At 36.4% G+C, this 14,074-nt stretch overlaps 1 protein-coding gene across 8 annotated transcripts in view; it reads right to left on the reverse strand.

The window, feature by feature from the left end:
* Positions 1-8,790, reverse strand: part of LOC6583088 (protein TANC2) — a 62,987-nt gene extending 54,197 nt beyond the window's left edge. For 3 of the 8 annotated variants that reach the window (XM_032731810.1, XM_044009444.1, XM_032731809.2), the window contains exon 1: positions 7,865-8,767. In XM_032731810.1, coding sequence (XP_032587701.1) covers positions 7,865-8,759 — 895 coding nt within the window. In that variant the 5' untranslated portion in view covers positions 8,760-8,767. Of the gene's footprint in view, positions 1-1,213; positions 2,120-7,864 lie in introns of those variants that run through there. The other 5 variants (XM_044009447.1, XM_044009446.1, XM_032731812.2 and 2 more) reach the window with 3 other exon arrangements.
* Between the last annotated feature and the right edge of the window lie 5,284 nt (positions 8,791-14,074).

Raw genomic sequence — 14,074 nt, forward strand, 5'->3', positions numbered from 1 at the left:
CTTTTCTTTTGTGCCATTCAGTTTTGAAGGCCTGAGATGCGAACACACAAAGGATTTGTCTGTTGCCACTCGAGGCACATTCAAAACTCTTAAGAACCAAACAAACACGCACACACACACATACATGGGAAGATACACAGCCACACATCTCTACACTCATTTTCTAACTCAATTGAAGAGAAGCTAAGTAAATCTCAACTTTAACCTTCAACTTGAAAGCGCAGCACATAAACAATATAAATGTGCAAACACTTGATACACTATTTAACCCTCCTTCTGCCGCTCCTGAACACAATTCAAATGTGGAGACCAGCATATGATATGTCTGTATATGTATGTTTGCGAGAGTGCTTGTGTCTGCTTGTTAACAAATTTTGAAATAAAACTTTTCTGGGAATTCTACACAGCAAACAAATAAAAGCACACACCGACAGCGCGCCGTATGCTCTCCACTCTTTCCATTCTGCAAGTTTCCCCTCACCGCTCTTTCTATTGAAGCTTTGGCATGCGCAACAAAAGGAGCGCAAAAGCAAAGAAAAAAGCTTCACGAATTGCGCAAGCGTAAAGCGCAGCTGAAGACGCCGCCGTCGCTGCTGCTGCGCTTGGAATTCTTATGGCATTTCTCATGGCACACACAGACAGACTTCCTGCCGACCCGTTGCAAGCCCTTCCAGCGACAAAAGAGATGCATTGTCTCTCCAAAATACAACAACAAACATAAGAGAAGCATAGGGGAACTGGATTATTCTGCGACGCGACATTTAAATGAGTTCAAAGCATTGGAATTTAATGCAACTCCTGCTAAATTGAAATGTTGCCAATGATCACAAAGAAGCGAGTGAGAGAATAAGAGGAACAAAGACGGGGATAAAATGAAAAGCAATGGTATTCATATGGAACTTGAGAATCTATGAAGAGACGTAGGCGAACGCTGCGTGAAATACCTTTCATAATTAACGCTTAAATAAATAGCTGACTATTCAACTCTTGATTTTTCACATGCTTCGATTTTTAATGATGAGTAATAAATAATTTAACATTATGCAGCAATTAATAAAAATTTGTATGTTTAACTAATTTAATAGAACTTTAGCAAAAATAAATAAATAAAGAATAAACCAAAAATGACGCCATTTTCCATGATTATGTATGCCAAAATGAACGCATTGACACTTAACGGTTATTTGTTCTTATGACACCCATGAGAATTTACCTAAAAAGCTGCAGCTATACCCACTTCCAGCGCGTCGACCGGTTGTTTTATTGCAGCTCCAATTATTTTGGAAATTTATTTTATCCTTGCCGTTGTCGATGCTTCCAATGGTGCCGTTGTTGCTGCCGTTGCCGTTGCCGTTCTTGTCGGTGTTTTTGCCACTCGAAGAGCGGTTGGTTAGTGGGAACATCTCATGTATCTTTTATATGGCAGGCTGCCTCATGCATCTGTATCTGTGTGTTTGATGTATTCAGAATATCTGCATCGGCATCTATACATATATACGTATATATAGATGTATATGTGTGGCAGTTGCAGCTGCTCGTTGCAGCCTGACGTATCCTTTCCAGTTGTTGCCAATCGATTATGGCCAAGTTACATTTTGCCTTCTCTACAGACTCACGATCTTTTTTCGTTTCCACTTTTGTTGTTGTCTTCGTTTATAAAGATGTTGCAAGGGGAATTACTTCAAAATTTCAAGCAATTTTTCTTGAATATAATGGGAATTTTGAATTTTTTACCATGTACTGTTTAAATGGCAGTTATTTTATAACTTTGTATTTTTACTAAATTAAATTTTGGATTTAACAAATCGTTTTACGTTTCTTTTCCAGTGCACTTTAAAGTAAACAGTTATCGATAGATAGGCACACACAGTAAGAATATATTTTAGACAACTTCCAGGTATTTCGTTACACATACGACCGGTATACGCAGTCGACATAGATTTCGTTAATTTTTGCAACTTTGCGATTTTCGGTTAAACAATTTACACACGAGGCGCGTAATGAAACCGTATCCAAATGATGTCGCGCTACACGCGATCGCTGCAGTTGTAAGCAAGCGCTGACAAGAATGACGCGACGTACAAGCTTTAAAACGCGTTTCAAGACTGAACGAAGGCACTGAGCAGAAAAGCCAAACAAGTGTCAGCCAGTCAGCTGAGAGCGCAACTCTACAATGGAAAGTCTACACGAAATGCTTTACCGGTTAACTAAAAGGCAGATCTGAGCGGCGTTCGGTGCGTGGGCTCTCTCGCGCTCTCCCTCTCCATCTCTCCCTCTCTGTCTGTGGCTCTTACTCTCCGCTGCTGATATAAGATCTAAATGCGGCGCTCAGAGCGTGTTTGGTGCGCTTATCAGTTGACTATCGCACATTTCATTTTCATTTTCAATTTGTGTGGAAAAATTCATTCACGCTTCGTTGTTGTTTTTGTTGCTCTTGTTTGTATTTTTTTTGTATTTATATTTGTATTTGTTGTATTTTTTATTTTTGTGAGTTTTGACTGATTGAGGCGCTGACTCGCACTTATCACGCGTACCCAAAGTAGCGACACAGCCAACGGCGCTGAGCTGATGACGCAAGCATCAAGACTTTGCCTCGTGCTGACTTCTCACAGGTTTTCAAATGCAGATAAGAAGCAGTAATAAGGGTTACATTAGGTACAACACGGAAGATTTTTTTGACGAGGGTTAACGAAGGATGGAAAACATGGAGAAGAAAATGGTAAGAAAGCTTCACTGGGAAATTGCATTGAAAACAACTAGAAGAAAATGTCTACAAGTCCCAGAACTACTTAACGAATGTTCATTGAACTGGTTTTCGTATACACCTACTATACAATGCTTCATAGATTCATGATTTACGTACATATAAATTCTTGTAATATTTAATCACTTTTGATTTCATTCCAAAGATGTGAAATCATTCTTTTAAAATCTAATCAGAACTTTTTCAATTGCACATACTTAAAGAATCGCTTATCAACTAAAAAAAAAAAACGAAACTGATTGATTTTTGCATCACGCTACTAAAAATAGAGCTCTAGCATAGATTTCCCTTTCGAAATTGTCGAATGTAACCCGTGTTTGTGTAACCCGCCGTCTGACACAGCTTGCCTCATTAATCAAGATTGTGTCAAAGGAATTACCTCATTTGTGCGCTTTACATTTGCTTCACTGTGTGGGTTCTGATTGGGCTACTTAGCGACTACCTGGTTCTATTGTGCTACGATCTATTATAGTCGATTCTTCTAAATGCCAACGGCGACAGGGTATTACGCGATTGGCAGCGGGTGGTCGATGATTTGAACATATCGATAGATTAATATAGCTATATCCTATTAGATGATGTCGTTAGATTCATTATATTGTAATCTAGTGTACTTTAATGGAATTGTATATTTCCATAGTTTCTATTACTAGATTGGAGAATGATATATTTATTTTATAAAAAATATGATCTAGAGTCTGGACACTAGATTCTCTAATGTTTTATTATATTATGTTATATATAATATTATATAATTTTGATTTTTCTACTTTTTGTCTATGCCAACATTCATTTCCCAAGGACCTTTTAATTACTGTTCTCAATGAAAAGTGAAACCATTAATTTTAGAAAACTATTCAAACTAACCAACTAAATATATATCTCCGGCTTATCTATGCTAAAAACCAAGAAGCAATGCAGGATTGAAGAGTTGAGAAAACGAAGTTTACAACAGTTGCAGGTCATAAATATTGGAAGAGCCAATCAATATATATGTATATACATTGGTATATATGTATATAAAGGTATATGTGCATATATCAGTTGTGGGAAATCGTTGAACACACAAAATGCATTCAACTAGGCGGACAGACGTTGTTATTGGGTGTTCGCTGTAGCGCTTGATGTTAATAAATAGTCGCTGGGGCAAGAGATGCGACTGGACGATGTTTGCTGCTTGTTGCCACAACAAAGTTGCAAGCAAAGTTTTCTTTCGGTTCTGTTTCTTCTCTTTCTCCATCTCTCTCCCTGTCTGCGTCTCTCTACCTCTCCTTCTCTCTTGTGTCAGCCGGTTTTTGGTGCGACGGACCATTCATGGCAACTACCGTTTGGTCTTTTGTTTGAGTTTGTCTTGTGGCCGTCAGCTCGACGGAGTCTATTTGTAGATACAAGCAATACCTAACAAGCGGACACTCCAGCACTCCAACTCCAGCTCCAACTGCTGCCGCTGCCGCTGCTGCTGCTGCTGCTGCCACTGGCTCCTCTCGATCCTCGCACATACCTCTCGCATCCCTCTCGCTTCTCTTCAACTATCTCTTTCTTCGGTGGCTTGCGGTGTGTACTTAGGTCTTGTTATACTCTGTACACTGAATGCGTAAAACGAGTATATTCGGTTTGCTCATAATGCGTTTTTGAGTTTATTTGATATGATCATTGCGTGGAATATAAACGCTATTATTAAGAGTGGTATTATTAAGAGTACAAAAGATACGTCTAGATTACTCTTTGCCAGGAGCTTTTGCTAAACAAATATAATTTTACTTTACATCGAACTTATACTATTTTCGCGGATTGGAAAGAAGAGTATATTGGCTTAGCGTAAACTCTTTTGAGTAGTTCCTATATCTATATAGCATTAGAGCTGCAGAATATAAAACAGGGTTGCTCAGTTATTGTCATAAAAAGGTTTCTATTCTAGTTTTACAAGTCATAGGGATTTATAACAAAATACAAATAGATTGCAGCTTAGACTTTCCCAAATGTTACAGCATAAATTTTTTCAAATTTAATATTAGCAACATTTTAAAGAATGTATTTATAAAAAATAATTTTTAGAAATGTTTGGGAATATTAGTATACGGTTGCTGAAATTCTATCCCATCAGAATCAGTCTAAAAATCGATAAAATTTCTTAAAATCCACTCTGCAAGCAGCACTCATCTCGCTCACCAAATCCCCATTCAACTGCCCAATCAGATTCACTCTCCAAAAAGTGAGCAATGCACAGTCGCTTATGCCCGACTGGAGGGCTCTCACTTGTTCTACCTGTATCTCATGGGGGACTGTGTTGCTTCTGGGTCTCACTGCACGTTCTCAGCGCGCTATCTCAAGTGTTTTTTAAAAGTTCTTCAGCGATAAGCAATGTAACTTTATGGCCACTCGAATTCTATGCTTCAGAGTCTAGCGAGTCGGATGGATCGCTGGTGCCTGGACAGCTTAGCAAACTGCACTACACAGTCCTCATTATCATCATCATCATCATCATCATTATGATCATCAATATTATCATCATTAACATTATTATTCAGTTTGCAATGGTGCGTTGTGCACATGATGTATGTATATATGATTCATGACTTTTCACTTTTGCACGCGAGGCAAGGCAAGAAGAGTGTGGAATATGGATGAAAATACACTGCACAGTGGGCTTCAATTGAAATGTTTGATCAAAAAGATTGAGAGTAAGCATTGGAATATAGATTAGAAGTAGAACTATACTCCGGCTGTAGCTGTGAATTTTATTTAAATTAAATAAAATAAAAATTCGTGTAACTCTGAATAAACCAAAAATTTAAGATAAACAAAATTTTGAATAGAAGGAAAAAATTATATTAAAATTGAATAAAATTAATACAAAAAAAAAAAAAAAACAAAAATAATAAATTTAATAAAAATATAATGAAAAAACACTGCACAGTGGGCAAAAATTGAAATCTTTGATCACAAAAGTGGAAAGCATTGGTAAATGGATTGAAAATGAGTAGAATTACATAAAATGAAAATATTTTAAATATTAATAAAACAAAGCTATAATCGAAATAACAATATAAAAAATAAATACAAATTATAATGAGATGTTAAACAAAATTTAAATAAAAAAAGAAACAAAGTAATATAAAAAATAAAAAAAATGAATTTTATGTTTAAATATTTTCGAATAAATTTTTGTATTGACTTTAAATAGTCAACATAAATAGATGAAAATTAGAAAACTATTTTAACAATAAGACATTTAATCAGTTTGTTCTATATTAAATTATCATTTTTGTTTTTGCCCGCCAACTGTACAATTTTTACCACTGTGCGCCGCTTCGACGAGTCTGACACTTAACCCTTTGCATAAATTTTCATCATTTTTGTGGTCGGCACGTAAATTACTGTGACATTGCACATTGCAGCATCATTTTGCAATTTGTTGAATAGATTTTGTTGCATTCTGTGCCGTTTTATTGATTAGTTTTAAATTAAAGTTGAGCGGGCGAGCGGGTGGAGGAGGTGAGATGCTGCCCAAACGGGGCGGCATAAATCCCAACAATTTTCTTATTAGAAACTGTCAATGTCAGCGAATTTCACCCGAGGGATATAGAAATATATACAAATATATACATATGCATATTCAAATTTATATATATATATTTATATATATGTATATTGGTCGATGATTTATGACCCTGACTGGCCTGTTAAACATCTGTGTGAAATGGTTTGCCTGGCCTAGCAGCCTGATGGCTTTCACTGCGGCTCTCTCGCTCGCACACTTGCATTCGGCATCTGGCTCTCTCTGTCGATCATTTGGTTTGTTGGTTTTTGATGTGGCAATGAATGTGGCTTCGTTTTTTGTGGGGTCAGCCACCGCCTTGCGGGCCACCTTTCTAATGCCGAGCATTGAAAGGAGTCTGCCATCTGCGAGCGGATCATTAAAAGCTCTTTGTGCATTTTGTTTGCTTAGCGGGTAATGAAGGATTATAAATGGATTGCCGTTGATCTACCTGGTTAACCTGTCCGGATGCAATTGATCGATTGCCTGACAATCGTCAACTGGCTTACGAAAGTTGAATAAGTGGGTCAAAGTGAAATTCATTTGGCTAAAGAAGCGCATAAATTCATCAGAATGTCATTTTGCAGGTAATTCGCATTAATTGCTTGAATATTGATGAAATGATTGCATTCAATATATACTGAAGATTGATTTAAAATCAATAGCAATTTAATTACTTTTTTGGAGGCTTAATTATTAATTAAAACATCTCTCTTTCGACAAAACTAAATAAAAAATCGTATTGAATTTTAAAATGCGAAATTATACCTATGCTATATAGATAAGTATTTAAAAATATTTAACCAAAGGCTCAAGCCGCCAGTGCTCAACTCTTAGGTTAGTCTTCATTTTAGATTTTTTTCTTGCTCCAATAAATATATATAAAAAAAATATTTTTTATATTTCTAAATTAAAAAATGTTTGTTAAATCCATTAAAATTATAATAAATAATTATATATTTATCAGTTGGTAATATTTTCAACGACCGTCGGCACAGTTATTAATGCATATAAATTAAATACATAATTATTAAAGACATCAATATTTTATTATAATAGTATTTCTAACGTATTGCACTTTAATAGATATTTAAAAATATAAAAACATTATATGTATGTATATGTATTATAAAGAAAAGAAAACAGATAACGCAGACAGATTAAAAGGATGAAGATTATACATATATTCAAACATATATTTATGGCTTTTTATGAGCTCTTCTTTTAAACCAGCTTGTTTCCCCTTTTATTGAATTTTTGATACAATACCCAGTGTAGGGTATAACCAAATAAACATGCAAAATATACGTATACATTTACATATACATATACATATAGAGAAGAATCAGTATACATACATATATTGAATTCCTATTGCTATTACTAGTATACTATAAAAAATTTGTTCTATATATTCCCTATAAAATTAAATATAAGTATATCAAATAAATATTCTTCTTTATATGCATACCATATATAAGTCTTTCTTACAAGTATTCAACCTCATGAAATATGCTCCTCTCGTACAATATTATAATATTCTATACAAGGCTCTCACTTACCGCTCTCCGCTGCACTGAGGCACTTCGCTGCCGTCTCCTCGTCAAGCTCCTCGGCGGGATTGCCATGGCCAGTGTCCAAGACGCATGTCACACTGGCGGAGCCCCAGTCGAGGGCGCTGATGCCATCGTTCGATAGCAGGGATAGATCCATGGGCGGCACAGAGGCGCCACGCAACGTGCTCGCCGAGCTCATTATGTAGTTGAGCTCTAATGAGGAGTTCATGGAGCCGCCATAAATGGAGCTGGTCTGCGAGGCGCAGGTGGAGTCGAAGCTGCGATTGTTTTTGCGACGTTTCTCGGGCGTCGCATACAGCGGCTCTGGCGCCTTCTTAGGCGTGGCTGCTGGAGTGGACATCTCACTGCCAAAGGAGCTGTTCAATGTGCCATAGCACGAAGTCATCATAATGTCGTTGCGATTGAACCTGGGCTGCCAAAAGTCTTCCTCCGCATTGCCAGAGTCGGCCAGCTCAGCGTTTGCAGCCTCATGCTGCTCCTCAGCAATCAGCTCGTCCAGATAGTCGGCATCACACAAGCGCGACTCATCGATCATGGCAATGGTGTCCGGCACATCCTCTTCCTCATCCGTGTGCACCTCATCCTCATCGTCATCGCCCTCCTCGTCCTCCTCCTCCTCCTCCGTTGCGTAGTTTTTCCCAGCGTTTAGCTTTTGAAACGTCTCATCTGCCTGCTGCATGAGATCATAGGCACGCGGTATCGACGAGCCGTGCAGGGAATCGGAGTCATTCTCCTCGATGCAGGACAAGTGGCGTGTGCGAAAGCCATAGACAATGCCGCTGACAGGAATGTTGGGCGGTGGATGTATGGGCAACGGGGGCGTTTCCAGCTCCAGCTCCGCCACGTCCATTGACTGCAGCTGCATTGTGGCCATTGACATGGGGTCAGCTGCAAATTGGAAAACGTGTGCAATTAGTCCAAATGAACAACTGAAAAAGAGCTCGCTTATTGCACATTAAAACCAAAATTGAAATTGGACGCCATTTGGGGGACTTGACTTTTACGATCCACCAAATGTGCCATTAAACCACAATAGGAAATGGAAGCAAAACTCGAGCAGCTGAAGATTGAATACTCTTACTATACTTTTAAGTATAATATACTATATAATATACTATAAGCATATATACTATATAAATTTAACCGTTTAAGATCGACAAAAATTGTAGTAAATAGCAACTAATTAATAATATAATTAACAAAACAAAATAAATAAATAAATAAATAATATTAAAATTAAGAAAAATAAATTATACATAGTAAAAATTAAATTACTTAATTAAAATTCAAATTATTATTTTTTATATTATATTCCACTTAATGTATATGTATATATTTTATAAATAATATACATATATATATATAATAATAATAATTTTTGAAATATTAAAATTACAATAATAGTTGCAATAAATGTAAAACAAATCAAAAATAATAATAATTTAATTTGTTTTTTTTTTTTTTCTTTTTATTTAATCCTAATTTTATATAATTTAAGAGTCTCTAGTTTTCGTTTGTTGTTCATAATTTTAACCGCCTATATACGTTAACTTATAGTCTACATACGTAACATGTAACATGTCTAATTCTCTCTAGGCGTTACACATTTCTTGTCAACATTCGAATACCCTCTTTCTTTCTCATAAAAATGCACTAAAATGGCAACTAAACTGCGCAGCGCCAGCGGAAATGAGCTCTAGCTCTGACTATTGCTCTACTCTCTAGACTGCTCTCTCTCTCTCTCTCCCTCCCTCTCTGTCTCTCTCTCTCTGTTTTTCTGTCACTCACACTGTTTGCATTTCCTTCAGCTTTGCTCAGCTCCATGTGTGAGTTTCCTACGCTTTTGTGTATCTTTAGGTGCGAGCTTGTAAATGATAAGCCTATGGCTTTAATGCATCTTAATGCCAGCGCAATGTGAAATTGTTTCAACATAAATCTGGCAGCGCACACGCCTGGTAGCCAGGCAAAACACACACACACACACATACACACACTCACTCACTCAAAGTGAGTGCGTGAATGAGAGAGAGAGAGAGAGAGAGGTGGGAGACGGAAGTGGACTCACGATAGATGCGCACGCAACTTCCCCCATTTATGGGCAACTCCATTTGGTTGCCCCCTGCAACGATTCTGTGCGGCCTGTCTGCCTAGCAGTGGAGGGAGGCTGAACGCGCGCGCGCCTCTGCTGCTGCTGCTGCTGCTGCTCTTGTTGTTGCTGTTGTTGTTATTGTTGACGGTACATGGAACTCGTAATAGTTCTGCTAGCGTCAGCGTTGACGTTTGCCGTTGCATTTCCACTGTCAACATGCAATGTCGACGCACTCTTGACATTTCCAGACGCTGCTCAAGTAGCTCTGCTTGTTGTTGTTGTTGTTGTTGGTGTTCGCTCATCTAATGTTCACTATTTTTAATTTGCGAGCCCATGGGGAAAAACTATCACAAAGCGCACGCGCTGCAGTTGCAGTTGCATTTTCACTTGGCATCGCTTTTTGTGTTTGCCATAAACAAAGAAATTTTGCATTTTTCTGTTTATAGCACGCTTTATGTTTGTTATCGATGTTCAATTGAAAAGTATCGATGCCAATGGCGTTTGCCATTGATCAGGCACTTTGTTTGTTTGCCACTGTCGCTCTGTTGTCACGTCCAACAGCTGCCGTTATGTATGTATATTTATGTATATGTATGTACACTGCGCGCCCAATTGTATGCCTAAAAACACCTGTACAAATGGCTAAGTAAACTTCTTATTGCAAAATTATGCGCAAGGAGACGCATAATTTGCTAATTAGCAATTATGGGCTGCCAACTTGTTTTAATGCTTTTTCGAAACTTGCTCAAGCTGAAAATTGGATATGAAATGGCAAATTTGATTCTAATTGGAACTAGTTGGAAATTGTGCAAATGACCTTTGCGACTTTGGAATGAATCTAAAATGAACGACTTCAAGTGAACCAGCTTCTGCTTTGTAAAGTAAGGCTCTAATAAACCCAAAATCTGCTGCAAGTTTAAGGAATTACTGTCATATGTTATCTAAAATAAACTACATAAACTACGATCTACTAAAAATGAAATCATGCGAACTATATATGAACTATGTAGTCAGCTTATTAAGAACTCTGACTTACTCTCTTTTGATTCGTGTCGCTGTTTGTCTCGTTGGCTCTATATTTCATATTATTATTTTATATTTGTATAGATTATTTTCTTCAGTGTAGGCTGCACAGAAAAACTAACGCAACAAACAAATTACTCGAGGCGACAAAACAATGCTGGGCTTGGCTAGGCCAAAAATAGATCAAGCAAACTATCGGCTCGGGAACGGGAGCTGGATCGGCAATGCTCATAGGCAGAGGAACTAAGGCAATGTTGTTGTTGCCGTTCGTGTTATTGTTGTTGTCGTGCGCCAAAGCGGGAAATAGCATCGGGGAACAGTTGGGAACAGCAGCAGCAGCAGCAGAAGTCAAGGATCCCCAGCAAACTGCATTAAACTACTTTCGGCATTCAGTTTATTGCGTCGTCTCGTCGTATGTTTCTACTTTTAGCTGCTGGGAGTCCGCCCCATCCCCGAGTCTAACTGTGAGAGAATCTTGAACTTGTGCTGCGTTCACTCTTTTGCTTGTTGTTTACGTTTTTCCTTAGGTTTTTCTTTATTGTTTTTTTTTTTTCTCCATCGTTTTTTTTTTTTTTTTTTTTTTTTTTGTCGTTTGTTCTTTTCTTTTGTGGAAAGTGAAATGGAAAGGAGGAGAAAGGGGAGCTGCTGGCGACATATTTCAGTCGTATTTTCCAATTTAAATTGAAGCTGTTTTTGTTCCAGACATTGGCACTTAAATGCTTTGGGATGTGGTCACTCATTGGCGCTATATTTGGTATGCTGGCAGCATTTGATGCAACATGGAAGAGGCATGCTAATTCTGTCAGCCAGCCCTGACATCAAATTACATTCGCATTACTCATTTACCAGGGGCAAAGAGGCAGTGCAAGCAACAGTAATCAATGTAGGGTATACAATAGACAATGTAGAGAATACTCAAATTAAATAAGAAATACTTATAATATATACATATCTGTATATTGATCTACTATTAAATATATCTAAATAAATATATCTAATATCTATATTTGATCTAGTTTTATATTTATTTATTTAAAGTAAAATTTTAAAGCCCACTTATGATTTTTTAAAATTTGTAAAAAGTATTTTTAATTTTTAATCTTTCCCATATTTTTTTTGTCTGTTTTTTACTTATTATGTAATTTTAAAAAATCACGTGTAAGTAATTCCATTTATTTTAAATCAGTTTCTGATTTTTATTACAAAATTTCAATAATATTTTCATGCTCCATTTTAGTAGTGTTTAATTACATATATACATAATAAAAATTTGTTAAATATTTTGTTCCTTTAATATTCGGTTTTATATTTAAATGTATTCGGAGCTTAAAAATAAATATTTATAAAATTAAATTAAAAGAATACTTTAAATATATAAAAATAAATAAATAAAATATTATTTCTATAAAATAAATAGCTCATATTAAATATATAAAATTTATGTTTTAAATATTATTTATTTTTAACCCAATAATAATTTCATACATACCTTTATAAATATATTTAAACTAAAAATGTATATATTCCTTTCCGTTTTGAATAATTTTAGAAATAGAGTAAATTCCAAAATCCTCGCCGATTTGTTTTATGTTTGTGCATTAAGATATTTATTATATGAGTTTTAACACTAAATTTATTTATATGTTTATATGAGTTATCCTCTTTGGATATTTTTGTGGTATGTTTTATTAGGAACCGAGCACAATTGTTTATCACTAATGCTTAAATTTCGTATACATCACACTCACTGATAATCCAAGGCACAGCATTAATTTTTGGAAATCGTATACGTATATCAATATCTATATCCGTTTCGAATTGGCTGCCGTATCTCTTTCTCTCTTTCTATACCGAACGCGCGTTGGAATGCAATTGAATTGATGCTCGAGCTGTGCCACTGCGTGCAGCCCCAAGCATCAGCCCTCGGCAACAAGAGACCCTCGGCTCCTAACTAGACGAGGCCAGGGAAGACAGGCAGATCAGCACGAAGGCGAAGACGAAGACGAAGACGAAGACGAGAGCTGTCTAAAAATAGTTCCAGCCGTATTGGACGTGCAGTCGACGCGGGTCCGTCACTTCTCTGTTAGATTCCTTACCTCGGCAGACGCTGTGTCTGTCTATTTCTATGGAGCTCGGCAATATGCAAATCCCACTGTTTTCCTTTCGCTGACAAATCTGTTTAGAGAAGTATAAAAGTGATAGTTCTTGTAAGTGATATATGTAGATTTAAATATATAATATTGCCAATGATATTTTCTAGACAAATCATTTTCCAAAAAACTTTAGCAGAAATACATTTTATATGTTCGTTATTTGTTTATTATTAAAATTCCTTTTAATTAATCTCAGTTATAAAATATTTTACACTATTAATGTTCTAAATGAGCCTATATAATTACTCCAAATCATTCAATTAAATGTATATAATCTTTACAAAGTATAAAACAGAAAATATTTCAAATACACATCAACAGCTTTTCTATTTTATATTTTAGTTAAGTTTTCCAGTTTTAAGTTTTAGATAACTATAAAAAAAAATATAGTAATCAATGAAATTGGTATAATATGATTTCAAAGTTATATACCAAGTGTACCTCTCTTAATATAATAGTAATATTATAAAGCATAGCTAAAAGCCCGAATACCCGTAGTATGAATAGAAATAAATGAGATTAGGTTAGCAATACGAATGACATAGTATGTAAAGAAAGTTAAATTGATTTTTGATTAACAAATCTTTAATTGCACAACAATAAATAGAAATATAACTTAAATAACGAAACACACAGCTCTCAGACAGCCCAGCAACTGTACCCACTGTCAGTCAGTGGCAACAAGTCTCTGTGGATGTCAGGATTCGTGCGAGGTTCATTCAACTCGGCAACAGGAGCTGTCGCACGGACGGAAATGGACACAAATATTTCATATCGTATAGGTAGGGTGTTGAGCACGGAGCATGGAGGAGAAACCACAGAGACAGGCGACGCATGCGCAGCAGAGTTTGTTCACCTCTTGCGCCTGCATCCGTCAGACGCAAAGATACAGAGATGCATAGATACACAGATACATAGACACACACGGAA

This window comes from Drosophila mojavensis, unplaced genomic scaffold, assembly GCF_018153725.1.
Source record: "Drosophila mojavensis isolate 15081-1352.22 unplaced genomic scaffold, ASM1815372v1 contig_74, whole genome shotgun sequence".
In the NCBI taxonomy this organism is placed as follows: domain Eukaryota; kingdom Metazoa; phylum Arthropoda; class Insecta; order Diptera; family Drosophilidae; genus Drosophila; species Drosophila mojavensis.